Here is a 16,813-nt window from a genome sequence, read left to right on the forward strand (position 1 = left end):
CGGCATACTAATAGTGTGGAGACACTTGGGCAAAGCAAAATACTGTAAGACTGGACACTGAACACCTTTTCTATGCAACTGCTGTTATTGCACACTGGGCATCCAGTACCATACCCTATGTGAATAGCTGTGACCTCTGACAGGTGAGCTGCAGGATCTCTTAGTCATCACGGGGCTACGAGGAGGTTTACCCATAATAAATATCTCTCTCCTTAAATTAGCCTAGAAAAACCACAAAACCTGTGTCAAGTGACAGTTTAAGAATGAAGCATCAGGGGATTTTTGTTGCTTCATTCACACATGCAAACTGGACATGCCCTTCTTGATAACAAAAAGCAAGTGTGTTACAGGTGCAAACAACGGTGCTATTAGTATATGGTATTTTCATTGCAGTCACTGTATCTTTTTTTCCAAGGGTTTGCTGCTCTGGCACATGCTCTTACACGTTACAGATCAAAAATTAATCACGCACAGTGTTTGCAGTTGGAGTAAGAACAGTTATTGCAAGTGTACTCACTGAAGCAGCTCAGTTAATCATAGAGAAAAGCTCAACAGCACAGAGCAGAAATATAATACTATCTTAGAAATACCAATGACAAATGTAATTCCTTGCTGGTAAACAGAACATGGACCTTAAAGCTGCATTTAGAAAGCAAGTAAATACTTGATGGAAAGTACTTCAAGAAAAAATCCTCATTTTGTTATTATCAGTATCGATCAGGTAAGTATTTGACAGAATTCAGCTCCTAAGGGAGGTGTGCAGCAAATGTGAATTCTCAGGGTCGGGGTGAGTCAGGGGGAATGCAAGTGGAGTAGAAGGCTGACACTAGAAACATTTTCTTCGGTATTTGTGACTGTTTGCCAGTAGAATGTGGCAAGACAGAAGAATGGTCTCCTCTTAGGAGGTGAGAGGGTAAATAACAAAAAAAAAAAGGATACCGAGGGAGGCCCAGGAGGCAGGAAAACATCAACATTTCTCCTTGGGGAGTGTCTTCAGAGTTTTTCCTTTGGAGAACACATCCCTGTCACCAACATGGAGCAAAATGACACTTCCCACCCATGGCTCCTGTACTCTAATGCCCAAATCACTGGTCATGCTTTAGATTTGAGAAACGTTCCAAAAATATATATACACACATACATAAGTATGTATGTATGTATCTTTACATCAACAAAAATTACCAAGGTATCAGTATACAGTTTCAAGAACTCTCTGAAGAACATCCCTTCACTTGTGATATTTGAGTCTTGGAAATGTCTCATGTTCTTTCTGCTGTAGCAGTTGAGAAAAGACTTTAATCATGGACAGCAGGCACAAACAGAAGCGGGTGGGAACTGTCCTTCCTTCTCAAGCCCAGTCTCTAGACATAAGTAGCAAGAAATGATGACAGCCAAAACCTGGCTAAACTTATTTTAAAGCAACTCTCTATCCTGCCAATGTAGTCAGTGTTGACTGCTGAAAAACATTTGCTTGCCCTTTCAAGAAAGCAAATCTTTATTTCCTTTTGGAAATATTGTGCAAAAAAAATCTGGTGTCCATAGGAGTGTGTCTAATGATTTCAATGATTTTCAAATAGGTAAGTCTATACCGATTAAGTTTATAAAGGAATCTGTTCCCTGGACAGATTTGAAATGGTTTGAAAATAAAAATTAAGAGCTAGAACTCTGTACCAACCCCCAGATCTCTAGTTCTTGTCAGTACTCAGGCTCTTGTGCCTGCAAGATGGATCATCTCCCAAGGTTACTCAGAGTCTTGCTTCCTGCCATGCCCAATGAAAAGCAGTGCCCTCTCTGGGAGGGTGCCAGGAGCAGATCTTTTAGCTCTCAAAGCAGATATTCCCTCTATTTATTTTCGGCTGGGATTAACATGCCTTGCTCAAACAAAAGCGAGGAATATCGGGGTCACCTAAAAAGAATTTCAGTGTAGATGAGGAATTTCCTGAATTTTGTTGGTTAAGCTAAGCAAAAAGTACCCATCAAAAGCACTGCACAACTGACAAATTATTCAAAGTTGCAGAAACAAATGCAATACTATGTTTTAACCCTTCTTTGAGGTGAAACATACCTAAACCCATGACAGATTCATGCCCTGGAGGGAACCCTGATGTCTCTTCCCTACTTCAGGAAAAAACCCAAGAGAGCTGGTGGACCTTAAGACTTCTGCAAGCCCTTTATGTCTGGGTTTTCTATGAGCAAACACTGTAAGATGTGGCAGGTTGTTTGTTTTTTTTTTTTTTCTTTTTTTTGCTACAGATGTAATGATATCTTTTTCTAGTACAGCTTCTCCAACTTTTTACATGACTTTTTCTCCTTTTCATGAGCAAATGGACTCTCTGGGTGACAGCACTAGAAATTGACTTTGGGTCTAAGCTCCACTGGAAATTGACTTTGTCTGTCTAGAGCAATCGGCTTCCCAGATTTCATTTTTCTGCCACAGAGCTGCAATGCTGACACAAAGTGTAGTCTTGAGGAGGGAATAATCTTTGTCTAGTCCTTGACTAACAGAACTGGTATTTAGAACAGGACCCTCTGCAGTGGTGCTTTTGTGAATCTTCACCCAGGCTTTCGATTGAAATTGCAAACACTTTAAAACTACAAATGTTGCTTAGTTTCTGTGTACTTGAATATGACTCTGTTTCTTTCAATTAAATAAGAGTTACTGATGTCCTGATATGGACTTGAAATTGAATGGAAAGCTTTCTGCTTTCCTGTCACTGGTATCTCCTTAAGCTATTTCATTGTATCATAACCGTCATAGTTTTACCTTGTGTTTCACTTGAAGAAGGCCTATCTTAATACTCCAAGTGCTGTGTTATTTAATATTAGTAAAGGAAACAATACCTCTGAAAAGATCAAACTCAGTGTTAGCCTGGCAGTTATTTAACAGACATAAAGAGTTGCAACAATCCATACTCGAGGGGTGCAGTTACCTTTACCTTTGGTGAGCCTTTCTCCTGCTGATTTGAGGGTTTAGAGAGGAGAGGAGGTGAGAGGGAAGCAGTAGCCGGGGGTGTTGTAGGAACAGAGTGAGAAGCTGATGCCTTGGCAGAGTGAAATGGATGATTAGAAGAAAGGCGGAAGGGAGGATCGGAGTCTCCTGATGTCCCCACAGAAAGTAAAGCTGGCTTTAAGTATTTAAGAAAAATGAGAATTGTGCTATTAAACCAGCTGTGAAGGACATAAAATGTGCAATATGGAGTCATGTAACTAACCTGAACAGTCAGAAATGTGATGCTAATTTTCTAATTAGTCAGTCTACTATTCTGGAAGAAAATCCTTCCCTCAGAGATCAAAACAAGTCACTATTTGTGGCAGTTGATTTCATATCTATTATGGTTTTCTCCTGTGTTTTTCAGGTGAAGTAGGGGCAGAGGCAGCCTGCAAAATCTTTCCAAGTAACTGGTTTTACATTTAGCATAAAACATGTTGTCCTAAGTATCTGATTTACATTTTTGCATATGCCAGCCAAAACAACTGCTTGAACAGTGCTGGACAGAAAAGATCTGTTCTAAAACTTTGCCTAGAAACCACACAATCTGTGTAGTGATATTGTGGAATTTAATGGCTAGCACGCATTTACGATAGTTCAGTGTTGTGCTGTCCCAAAGAGGAACTGGGGAGGGATTTAGGGGGAAATAACTGCCAAACAAAATCTGATCTGTTATTATCAGTCACATTCTTGTAACAGAGTGGACTATAAATATATGGGCTGGCGAAGTGACACATGTGAAGTACAAATGGCGGAGTCTCTGCAGGAGGCATGTCCCTCCTTTGGAAGGCTGCTGATAGCGTTTGCTTGCTGGGCCCTCAGGCTCAAAAAGGGTGACATGAATAGGCCAGTGAGGAAAACGGTTCACTGGCTTTCTGCATCAGCAGCTCCATGGCAGCTAACACGGACAGAAGGGAAAGGACTCGCAGAACTGATACACCAGAGCACTTAAAACGGTGTATACACCTGCTGACGAGAAAGGACTGTCCCCTGACACTGACAATTTTTATCCAATGCAATAGTATGAAACTGTGCCTGTGCACAATACAAACATGTAAATGCAAGAAAAGGCAGGGAATAATTATAGCGAGTAAGCTATCTGAATGCAAAGCCCAGGTTTCTTAGAAATTTAAATACCTTATCAATATTCAGTGAAGTGTATCCTTCATAACATACCATGGAGTCTCCTCCACTTGCTATTGGGAATTCTAAATTGTCATTTCCCAGATCCTCCTCTATATAGAGTCTTGGCAATTCTTCTGTTGTCTGTTGTGCTTCTCCGTAGAAATCTGATTCTTGAGGCTTTGACTCATCCCCTATATGAACTGCAGTACAGATTTTCTCTTCGTTTTCAGCAGTTGCAGCTAGCACGCTGGAGACAGAGCCACCTTCATGTGGCGAAGGGATGTTACAGATAGCGCCAACATGTTCACCCTCTTTCGTAGTATCTGACAAGCCTCTAGATACTTCAACAACTGAAGAGTCGAGTATACCTCTCAAGTCTTCATCTTTTCCTGGTTTGGTATTTTTGCAGGTATGCTTATACGCTATGTCATGAGATGAGCTGGCTGAAGGTGAGGCAGAGGTAGATACAAGAAAGGGCAGAGGAAGAGCTGTAGGAGAGCTGAGAGAGACCTCCGTATTTGGAATAAAGTGATCATCTTTAAGTCGGTGAACGCTATTACCTGGGGACACTGCTACAGATTGAGATGTTGTTAATGCCAAAGAATTGAGTTCTTCTAAGTCACAAAGAAAACTGTCAGGAAGTGGTGGAGGAGGTAAGATGGACACACTTGAAGGTGAAAACCCAACAGTCCTTGAAAACCAGTCACTTGTGGCAGCCTGGAGAATCTTTTGATCAATGTGTGACCAAGAAGAGGAAAAGTGTCTGGCAAGTGGGGACAGTGCTTGGGAAGGCAACTTCAAAAATAAGAAGAACATGGGAATTTAAATAAATAAGCATGTAAGAGAGCTAAGATATGAGTAGACTGGAAAAGAAAAATGTCTGTCTGTGCCACCATCTGGATTATAGGGTATCATTTCAGTGAGCACATGTGTCTGAAATCCTTACGAGATGAATCAGAACAGCAGGAAAGACATTTGAAAAATGAAACTGTATCAGGTTCTGGCTTGGGCCTTAAATGTCAAACATTAAGACAGACCAGAATAATTACATTCATGAAGGCAACCTGCATTTGATCTGCTAAAGTTATTAATATATTACTTATGGTGCTCTGTTAGCGAGCCTGTCACAGGTTATTAAATCATACAATTAATATTAATGTAATTTTCCCTGGACCATTACTGTTATTTTGAGAATGGTATTTTCAGAAGTACACTTCAGGTGTCATTAAGTATTTCTTTTAAACTGTAACAACTGAGGTGACTTCTAATTATCCAAATGCCACTACTTATACTTTTTCTTAGTACTTCTGCATACATGCTTAAGAAACATCTTTAACACATTGCATACTTTTATTAAGGCATGAGCAGCTACAGAATGCATTTTTCTTCAAAAGTAATCCTATTAGTTCAGAATGCCAAACATTTGTGAAAGGTAAATTCATTTCTACATGAATGTAGGCAGTCAACAATGCTTTTAAAACAGTGACAGCAAAGTACACAGCAGTATATTTTGAGTACCATTACATAATATTGATTGAAGTATCCTTCTGGTAAAAGAAATGTCCTTTTGTAAGAATGACAGACTGGCGAGTCATACGTACACAGCATCAGTAGATATCCATTGCTTCAGTAAATACTGAAAATGCATTTTTGTTACTATTCTTCAAAATTAAAATTGAATGGAAAATATTTTGTTCTCACTGTTAGAATTATCCAGAACTATTAGATGTACATCTCTCTAAGTTATCTGGACTACTTTAGACTTTAAGTATTACCCTAGAATAGGAAATTAATTTCCAAAGGCTACAATAATGTCACAGAATAGGAAGGTTAATTTACTTACCTTCTGCTTGAGTTTTCTTGAGGCAAATAGCTTTATTTTATAGTTAGACAAACCTTTGTTATAGAGTCTTCTGTACCAAAGCAAATAGCCTATAGAATGATACAATGCAGTCTACTAAAAAAGAGCTAGGCCGTTACAAGCAATACTCAATCTCTTTCCCTCCTATTATCTCTTGAACAAGGACCTCTAACCGGTGGTTTTAAGGTCAATAATTCTGCTGAGGAGACACTCCCATTTCTAGTTTCCTGTGGCCACAGGGTGCGCAAGAGCTACAGATATAGATAGTCTAGGCCAAGTTAAGGAAAGCAAAGTTTGCTCCGGACTTGTATTGTTTATTTGTATTGCCAATAGGTCAGAGAAATTTAGCGCAATAGCTCTAGCAACAGGGAGTGATATGGGCTAAAACTCCCAAAGGAACAGGAAAAGTGGTATCAGTAATTGTGGTGAACTCCAGAACACGTTCAGCCCTGCTGAAGTCCTTCTAGGTAGTCAGGAACAAGATGTCTTCTTACACGGGATTGCCACCGTTGAATTAAGAAACGAGATGGTTGTTTAAAAGCATCAATAGAGGCTCTTTTTTTTTTTTTTTTTTTTACTGACTTACACTAGAACAAGATGATTGCAAAAGTTTCCTATGTTACAAAGAAGGCTTCTTCCCCTTTCTTCCCTTACAGAACTAACTTGATAATAGTGGCAGGACAGTTTTGTTACCTGAATGTAAAGGCTCTGAAGCATCCCCTATGCTCGACAATCACCAGCTTAAGCTGCACGATGCCTTAGGGAGGAGCCTGCTCCGTAGAAAAAGAGGAGAGAGGCATCTCCACATGGAGGGAGCTCTGTAATATGGAGCAACTAAGTTGCCTCATACTCTTGGCTTCAGGAACCTCTGGATTCCTGTGACAAAAAGGGGCCCCAGCTTATAAATACCTCAGTCTGCAGCTACGGAATTTGATGCCACTTCAGTTCAACAATTTTGTTGGAACAGAAGAGAGAGGAGGTAGTTCTCTGTTGTGACACATTCTGGAAAACCAGACAAGACCTGTTCTAGCAACTGTCCCAAACCAGCTAATATTATTTAGTCTTAAGCAATATTTTCAGATGCCACTATTGTCTATAAATTACATCTTTTGGTAGCTGTCCCCAAAGCTGCAAATAAATGTGGAACTTATCTCAAAGTTGAAGCATCTAAAGGAGCATCAATATGCAAGTATATTAAAGTAGAAAAGGGGGAAAAGCAACTGAAAAAAATAGAGATTAATAGCAGGATAAGTAGTTTATAATCACACACAAAACCCACTGCTGAAGAGATAAACAAAGGTAAAGAGGAAGATTTAGAAAAGTTTCCATCTTGAGTGTTCAAAATCATCAATAATACACTAATGCTAATGAAGAAAAGAGCAAAAATCCTGGCGGAATGTAGGATACACACTTGGCTATTAAAATATTTTAATAACAAGTTAGTAATGCAATTCTACCTATGCGGGAAAGAAAATGTAGTGTACTTAATGCATAAATTATGTATCATGTTAGCAAAAAAATTACAAGTCTTTCTAAACCCACTCTAGGGGTGATGGCAAAGAAAAAAATATCCTTACCTTAGTTGAACTTAAATGGTGTATTCTGTCACTAGAATAGCTTTGGGGTATCGGAGGATCAGGGTAGTCATCAACACTTTTTGATGCATTCTTTTTGATGACTTCTACATAGGAAACAGGGAAGATGCCTTGTCTGTTGGTTCCTGGTATTTTACCTTCATACCAGTTTTGATCAACTCGCTTAAGAAGAATTACTCTGTCTCCCTGAAATGCATTATGAAAATGAGTTATCAGCAGATACAGTGTAAGGTTTTTTTTTAATAGCAGATATTGTTTTAAGACATAGTGTTATTTTCCCTGCAGGGCTGTTTCCCATCAATCTTGAGAATCGTCTCCATTTTCACTCCTTTATAGTAACCACATATAGCCATGGATACAACTACCATTCCAGCAAAACCAAGCACTTGTTATGGACCGCAAATGCTATTCTTTTATCAGAGGGAAATCTCATGTAGTCTCCTACTCTTGGCTGGGGGACTAACTTTTACATTTTTCTTTGGAACATAACCTGTTTTAATAATTGGCCAAACTACCAGCTAACAACCAAACTTGTAATATGCAATAATGACTGCTATGCCCATTTTTCCTTAAAAGTAATAAAAGTTAACCAATGAAACCCATGTGAGTGCTTTGTTATCAGTAAAACTGGAACATGTAGGGGTACAAAGTTGAAAAATGAGTTCATGGGAAAGATGAGAGAAAGAAATGCATTTCCTGTGTAAAAAAGATGAGGCAGTTGCTGTTTTTAGAGAATTTAGCAACTGAAATGGAAAATATCAGCTTTCTATTAAACTTTTCTCTGTAGTGAAACTTCATGATCTACCCTCTCCTTTGTTTTACATGATGTGTTTTTTACAACAAATCCTTCCTTATTAGTTTTGTGTTCTCTTGGGTTTCTGTAATTTTGTTTCTGCAGTTGATTTGTGGAGCACCCTAAAATTATCTTTAGTGAGATGGAACAATAGAAAACCAGTGCAAGTTAACTTTTAAAAACAAACTTCTAAAAACAAACCAAGATTATAACCACCACAATAAGAACAAAAGAGAATTTTAAAAAGCAATAAATCATCAAACTACCTCCAGCCACTAGTTCTCTAAGTTCCTATTCCTGATTTTTTTTTTTTAGACCTCTTTGACATCTTCAGTGATGCTGGATTAGGCTCTAGGTCAGCATCGAGAAATGGTATCCTTACTCTTATTTCAAAAGAAAAACAAACCACTGGGTAACTTCTATGACCTCTAATTCTTAAAAAAACTAAGGGTCAGAACTTGCCAGTGGATAAAAGTTATATCCTACTCACAACTAAGTATATAATATCTGCAATAATAAAGTTTCTCTGCAGAGGTAATATTCCAGTGTGTCTCAAACCTCAGAAATTTAACACTTGTTTTGCTCATGTGTAATAAAGTATAACCATGAGGATGTGCATACAAAAAGAAAAGACAATGTTATAAAAAGCAGACTGTTATTAAATGAGATACTTGCAAGGACTGGTACAGTCACAAAAATCTCTCTGAGCTTTTTTTCTATATTTTCTATTTTCTGTATTTTTCTGTATTAAAAACCTTAACATGATAACTGTGACAACAAGAAATATTAGTAATTATTAAAAAAAGGAACGGATAATTGCAGTGAAAACTAGAAATTTAGGTGGGCAGTTAGTAGATGTTTGCATATGCCAGTGTCTCACAAATCAGTTTACATGCACAACATCTTTAAACTATTTGCAGTTAGCTGTGAAAGACTGTGCAAGCCAATAAGATATTATATGTTAGTAGTTTTCTACCACTACATTCTTTTGTACATAGCAAATATTGAAGTACAAAGTACAGTACAGTGTTTACCTATATATTAATTCTATGTAGCAGTAGACGCTATAATGGTATTTTGACAAAGGTAGTTTTTAAACTGTACCTTTCTAAGCGATAACTCCACATTTGTGTCTGCACTGAAATTATATTTGGCAATAGCTTCTCCAATCTCTCCAATCTGTGCAGGGGGAGGTGGCCTGGCAGGCTGTGCTTTTTCTGGGGGAGAAAGTTTCTAAGAAAAAACAAACCAACCAGATTTTCATCATTCTCATGCAGTTTGTGGACTTATTACCCGAACTAATTCAAGGAATTAAAACAGAACGAACCTCGACATAAGAAATGGGGAATATTCCAACTCTTCCATGGTGCTCACCCTCATACCAGTTTTGATCAATTTTCCTGAGGATATAAACAGTATCTCCTTTCTTAAAGGACAGCTCTCTGTAACAAATTTATTTAGATCAGATGTTTACAGCTTTACATTTAACTCCTCTACTGGCATAGTTTCTGAGATCTTTACAGTTTGGAACTGAAACAGAATGTAGCAACTAAACATTTGAAGAAAAAGCGTGACAGCTATGGTGCATTTACCAGTCGATTATAGCATATAAAATGAAAGTATTCACATTTATAAATCCCAGGTACTATCCGTAAGTTATACAGGCCTGTTTTACACTGTGATTCCAGGGAGTATTGCCAGTTATTACCAGAGCACATAGTTTAGCGTCTGCATGCAAGTATGATGTCTTTGGGATCGCCTGTTTAGGCATGGTTTTTATGACAAGCATCTGAGGAGTATTTCTTGTTCTTCATGAAATCAGTAGGGAAAACTACAGAATATATCCCACATATCTATGGCCTATTACTACCTTTTTGCAGCAGCACGGCTTGGCATGCTTCTGCTCTACACATTTTTCTCTAAAGACAGCTGTTCAGAAGCATGAAAACCACAGGATTATGTTCTCAGAATTTCTGATACTCGGGGCCTGTGATACACATAATATTGGATACCCAAAAAGAGAATGATCCAATTCCTTATGAACATTTTCAGATCTTGGCCTGGGATTTCTCTTCTGTATCATCCGTTTGGTTTTTCAAGAGCTAATCTGCTGTTCTGATCATTCAAGTTGTGAGTTTTCTATCAGACACAGCTAATGTAATTCTAGTGTCAATGTTTGGCCATATCTAAATATCATTTAAATGTGCTGGATCATCAGAACAGCAGCAGGAATGAAATACAGGCACTCTACTTTGACTCTCTCAGTGACTGATAATTTTGTTTTTCTTATGGACCACTGTGGTTTGTCTTGGTGTGGGACATGACACATCCTGCAGGGAGCCTGTGTATGTTAAGACAGACAAGAAGATGGTGAAGCATTATACAGAATTTTGATACGCATGCTCTACATGACAGTATTTTAAGCACCGTATCTTGTGTAACCTAAACACAATTTGCAATAAATGAAGAGCACCCAGTGGGTGACCCTCAGGACGCATGCTCAAAAAGGCTAACGATGCCCAGCCATTCATGTGTTCAAATACAATGGAGAATAATTTAAGACATTTTTAATACAAAATAACTTCTCGCACAGTTAGTTAATGTGGAGACTACAGTGACGACAAGCAGGGTCCTCTGCTTCCATGGCATTTGCTACTGAAACTGGCTAGAGCAGCAGTTAGCTGCCACAAGTGCTATAAAGAGTTTTCTTGAATTATGGATTCTTAAATGAACATAAGTCCAGTACTTACTTAGAAGTCTGAGCTTTAAAGTCATATACAGCTCTAGCTGGTAGTTTCTGAAAAGTAGGCAAAGTGATTAATACATTCAGGTAGTATTACTATATGGTAAACATGTTTCAGCTTTTAAAAAGTTGACCAAGATCCAAAAAGATAAAGGACATGTGCCTTAAACTGGTTCTTGCAGTAATAGGCAATTAAATACACAGCTTCTTTTTTTAAGGCAGTTAGGTGTTTGGGACTTAGCCTTTTAAAAATAGAAATAGCAGCTAAATTTTAATACAGATTGCTTTGCAACTTTATGTTTAAGAGAAGTAAAAAAGTAAAAAAAAAAAGTTAACTAAATGCCAATGTGACTCGTAGGCAACTAGATCTCTAGGTAGAACAGAAATTTGCATGCTTCATGTTCTCCAATACTTTAGATGCCTCTGCTGTTAAACTTGTTATCTTTAAGCTAATTTCAACTGTAAATACCCCATCACTTTTATATATATAATGTGTGTGTGTGTGTGTGTGTATATATATATATAAAGAAAAAGTTACTCTGACAGCTGGAAAAGGTAGGGAATATTTTCAATTGCTGTAACCACATCCATACTTCTAAGAAAGTATGAGAAACACAGGACTGGAAGTGATGTCCTGAGTCATCTGTGCAGCTCTCTTCCTATCACAGACAATCACATCAAATGATTCCTCTAATTTCTTTATCAAGTTCTATCACCAAGTATCTGTAAGCTCAATATTGTTTAAAAAATGAAACTGTAAACCATCTCTGTGCCTCCTCACCTATGTGGTTGACACCTATACTTTCACTGTTTTCAAAGCTGTGCTGAAAACACAAACTGTGATCTGACCCAAGAGCCTCACTCACGTAGTGACTGCCTCTGATGGACAACCAGCACTAGAGACTTCAGAGGAAGGTGCAAGAAGCAATTAGCAGTATTATATGAGGATATTTGGGAAAGTGATTTAGTCTTTCTCTGCAAGTACTTGCACAGATGAGATTGCTAAATTTTAAAAAATCTCTCTCTGGGATATATTGGTGACTAGAACAAGCTGATTGCACTGTTTCTGAGAGATACTATTTGTAATGATGTAAGTATGCACATCTTTTTATAGAGGAATAAAAAGTGACAGTTGTAAGTTTCGCATTTTCCCCTTCTAACAGGCCAGATATTCTCAACTGGGTTCTCTCCCTTCTTATCATCTGGCACATCTAGCATCCCTAGAACTTTGTCTTCGCTTGAATGGCTTGTAGTGTTTTACATGTTTTCAGTTTGAACGATGACTTTCAATGTCACAGAATTCTTTAAAAGGAACATACACTATGGCTCCTGGAACTTTTTTAATCTTTACTTTGTAATGGTTTTTTTTGAAACCAGTCTCTTAATCGAATTGCAGCAATATAACCATGTCAGTGGGGTATAAGTGGATCTGAATTCAGATCCTGTAACCAGTTCTAACCTGTACCACCATTTAACAAGGTAGATGGCCAAGGGCAAAAACTTAAATATTTATTAGCAGTTAAAATACAGTACTCTCTTATGCTGCCATTATTTTGTGCAATATTTTAATAAAAATCAATGGAAAATGTTAACAATCTATGGCTTGTGGATGTTGGCTAATATGAACGTATTTACTTTATGATTGAATCAAATCAGTGAAGCCTGTTTGGAGAGCATTTATAGTTCTAGATATAGAAATATTCTTAAGACACTGAATGATATACTCAATTTTTTGGTGTATTCTTTTCATTGATATTTTGTGTTACTTTAAATATTGTATGCCTGCTTCCATTTCCTCTTCCAAAACATTAATATAAGCAATCATTATACAATTACAATCACCAACTGTTACAGAAATTAGAGATCGCTCTTGGGATAAGTGGTTTTGTCTAACACACTAACAGCAGCGTTTTTGCTTTTTCTAAACAAAAATAATGGTAAAATACAGATATTCTTTGCATCTGTTTTGAAACTACTGAGGAGGTTTCTCTGTGTAACGCCCTGGTTCTCAGCAAAGCCTTTCGCCGGTCACATCTGCTATTCTTCTCTGTCCCAAACACCGACTCTGGTCAACTTTGACAGAGCCTATTAATGACTAGTAAATTTATGCCCATATCTATTTAATCATAGATAGGAGCAGCAGCTTATCTTACAAAGCTTGATATTATTTTACTTTATTGAAGTACCAATCTCTTTAATGAAAAAAGAAGGATGCTGTGCCATCTGATGATTTGATAAGTAACTGTTCTTTTGGGCTGTATCATGACAGTGTCTTAAAATCAACACATATCTTGTCTCAGATATATTAACAATTTTCCATATGGATATTGCTGCATTATTTATTGTTGTTTCACTACCTCTTTATCTGTAGTTCCTCTTCTCTCCCTTGGAGTACATCGTCCCACATCAGTGAAAGCAGAAGAATAGTTTCCAGGAGACTCCTGATCTACTGAAAACAGAAATTATGTGAAACTATGGTAAATTAAACAAAACCATTCAAACCTGTGATGCTGCTTGGTTTCATTTAGGGGGGTGAAGCGCTTTTGAAATCAATTATTTTACCTTTAATAGAAAGAAAAGCACATGATATGATGGCTGAAGTGCACCTTGGGGAAAAAAAAGAAAAAAGGTACTGACTCTCAAGCAAAGGCAAAGGCTGCCCTCTGATCCACAGCAGAGAATGTATGGCAGAGGACTGAGAGAGGAAAATGCTGCCTCGCTGTACTCGGGGATGCAGCCCTGCTGGACCAAATGGAAGACATGAGAGCCCACCAGGCCTTCATCATGTTGCAAGAAACTGTTTCGGAATGCCAACAATATAAACACATAATTACATGCACAAAACATGATGAAAGCATGCTTCAATGAGAAAACAGCGAAGAAAAATTGGTTTCTCCTAAGTAATCTGTGTTTCTACTTTGCGAAGGGCGTTAGGCAGCACAAGGGTATTTAAAAGGATATTATTTCATGATAACAACTCTGTTTTAAGAGATGGAGTACAAATTTTTACCAATCTATGTGGCAGATTTTTCTCCAAAGCACAATTTACCAATGCTTATTATAGAATTGTATATTATAGGATGGTGAACACATCTTTTCATGTTTTAATAGAAATAAAATCAAAATCTTACACTCTTTATAGCTCTGCAAGTTGCCAGTGCGAAATGAAAATACAACAGAATTATTTCAAATCAGAGGATGAAATGAATTGCCTCTTGACTTCTGAGATTTACTGTTTTAGTCTCCTACTGCTGCAGTGATACCTGCTAGTGGAGACATGTGACTGAAGTTTGTCTTCCTTTGACATCATTCACACAATCTGTTCCTACAAAACCCATACATTTCTAAAGAAGTACAAGTGGAAAAAAAAGAACTGAAAGCATCTCATCCCGTATGTTGGGGTCTTGCAGAAGAAAAGTGTAGATGGTCTCCAGTAATCTGTTGGCTAAGCAACAAAAACTTGAGGCTATTGATAAATACAGGGGAGGCAAAAAATGAGATAATCATATTCTTTATGTTCATTATTATTTATATTATATTATATTATTTTATATTTAGATTTAGATTTTTATATATTTTATATATATTTTATATATTTATATTATATTATATTATTAATATTCTATTATTTATATTTATATTATATTATATTCATTCTTTATATTCATTAGTTGCATGCATGTCATCACCAACAAGTATATCACAGTCCCAGTTCTGGACAGCTTTCTTGATATGGCATGTGTCTGTGAATGAGGATCTATACTCATTGCATAGTCCTAAGATATAATGCCTCCAAACACATCTATTATTTTTTTTCTTTAAACTCAGTCAGAAAGAGAAGAATGTGGGAGGGAAAGAGGGAAAATGCAGAAGCTTTAGGAAGAACAATTTCCTTTATTTCTATACAGCTCCTCATGCAGTCAATATTAGTAGTTTTCAGTGTTCTTTTGCTATGACCTTGGGGGGTCTCTCTGTGGATGGTGGCTGTAAGAGACACACACAGATCCAACAAAACATGAAACTTCATTAGAAGTAGAGCTCAGCCATGACTGGCGCTGCTGGAAATCAGTGGAATATTCTGCTGTACTCATTCTCTATGCTACTTTAGGGACATTAGTGTTGACAGAGTGTACCACTTTCTTCCTGCCAGGCCCCTTCGGAGCTGCAGAAGCTGTTAGGAATCCACATTGACTCTGCACTCTAGATTTCCTTATTTTCAAGGACTGGAAAATTCTCATCTAGCAACTGTGATACGTGAACAGCACAATCCCCATCAACTTCAGTCTCATCATGTAGTACTGCCTGCCATGGTTAATCATGATCAGGCCTCACGTATGACTACTTCAATCCTCAACTGCCATTTATAGCTGGTTTTTACCAAATTCTCTTTTCTCAATATGTCTATTTTAACTAGTTAAGAAGGGACGGTAACAGCTTCAATTTTGATTTCTCTTGAAATACTTATTTACTAGTGTGGTACTTGTAAAAGTTACAGAAAAATATGTGAGACTAAAGATAAGATAGGTTTGATCAAATATTGCATAACTGATATATTAAGGACATTCTCTCTTACATCCATTTGTGATTTCAAGAATAGCTTTGCAATGCCATTAACTTTTCAAAGTTACTCTGTCACAGGTGACTGTATGTCTCAGAAGTACAATTCTTTAACACAGAAATGTTACCATTTAAAAAGAGAAATAAATTACAGACTTGCCATTTATCTAAATCATCTGGGAATACACCTTTGTGCATTCCTGCTACGAATTTAGTTTGCTTCTTTTAATACTGCAAGGTTAAACTTTAAAAACATTTTAAGCTCAAGGAATTGTTTTGAGAAAAAGAGAAGCAGAGCAATGAACAACTCAAAGCAGTAACTTGAAAACCAGATCACTGTCAAGACAGACTTTTTAAAAAGTTATACTCACCCTGACAATTTCATTCAAGTTTTGATTATTGAGAATTTCCCTTCTAAGAAGAGATGAAATTTCTCAAAACTTCATAGATATATGAAAGTTCTATGAGAAGAGCTAGTTTTGCTGCCACAGAAATTGGAAATTTTATTGTTTGAACAGTGGAGATGGAAACTTCCTAAAATGATCTAGGGTCTATTCACAAAAAAATAAAGCAGCGGAATGAGTGTATTTTTGTAAGAAAACAGAATCAACTTTCTATGATACTGGCAGAATTAACAGCATTTTTTATCGCTCACATGTAACAATACAGTACAGCATGTTTTAAATGCAGATTTTTTTTTTTTTTAATAGTAAAGTTTTTGGTTTGAGAGATGCATTATGTCATGGTGCACACATTATGATGCATGTTATGATGCATGCAGTCACATTGCTTCATTTAATAACAGCGTTGTAATTTATATTACTAACAATCTATTAGTTGAAATACAGTTTTACTCCAGTTGTCCAGGTTACTGTATTTTGTGAATAGACAGCAAATTTATCTATCCTCATCGCCTACGTAAAAATGACATCCTTCATTAGGAATTTTGTGGGATGAAAGCTTCTTGCAGACGACACAAATGAAAATGGAATGAGAAAGGGTGGGAAATACAGGGAGTAAGGTTGGAGAAGTGAACCACAAGGATAGAGGAAGAAAGTTAATCCACCTTGGAAACACAGTGCACTATCATTGTTGTTAGTTGCGTCCAGGTCTGGAAAAGAGGCACTAAGAGGTAATCTTCCACAATCGT

At 37.2% G+C, this 16,813-nt stretch overlaps 1 protein-coding gene and 1 long non-coding RNA gene across 20 annotated transcripts in view; one reads left to right on the forward strand and one right to left on the reverse strand.

Annotated features, from left to right (window-relative positions):
• The window catches only part of LOC135988611 (uncharacterized), a 51,811-nt gene that overhangs the window by 22,685 nt on the left and 12,313 nt on the right, over positions 1-16,813 (forward strand). The window contains exon 2 of the long non-coding RNA XR_010606179.1: positions 13,478-13,583. This is a non-coding gene — a long non-coding RNA (uncharacterized LOC135988611). The remainder of the gene's footprint in view (positions 1-13,477; positions 13,584-16,813) is intronic.
• LOC135988609 (sorbin and SH3 domain-containing protein 2-like) overlaps positions 1-16,813 on the reverse strand; it is a 158,212-nt gene that overhangs the window by 8,973 nt on the left and 132,426 nt on the right. For 10 of the 19 annotated variants that reach the window (XM_065634692.1, XM_065634687.1, XM_065634691.1 and 7 more), the window contains 8 exons: positions 13,464-13,555; positions 11,114-11,160; positions 9,691-9,805; positions 9,468-9,596; positions 7,553-7,756; positions 4,127-4,909; positions 2,937-3,125; positions 115-222 (listed from right to left, as the gene is read on the reverse strand). In XM_065634692.1, coding sequence (XP_065490764.1) covers positions 115-222; positions 2,937-3,125; positions 4,127-4,909; positions 7,553-7,756; positions 9,468-9,596; positions 9,691-9,805; positions 11,114-11,160; positions 13,464-13,555 — 1,667 coding nt within the window. The remainder of the gene's footprint in view (positions 1-114; positions 223-2,936; positions 3,126-4,126; positions 4,910-7,552; positions 7,757-9,467; positions 9,597-9,690; positions 9,806-11,113; positions 11,161-13,463; positions 13,556-16,813) is intronic. The other 9 variants (XM_065634698.1, XM_065634697.1, XM_065634696.1 and 6 more) reach the window with 5 other exon arrangements.

The sequence above is a fragment of the Caloenas nicobarica genome, chromosome 4 (genome assembly GCF_036013445.1).
Source record: "Caloenas nicobarica isolate bCalNic1 chromosome 4, bCalNic1.hap1, whole genome shotgun sequence".
NCBI classification, from domain to species: domain Eukaryota; kingdom Metazoa; phylum Chordata; class Aves; order Columbiformes; family Columbidae; genus Caloenas; species Caloenas nicobarica.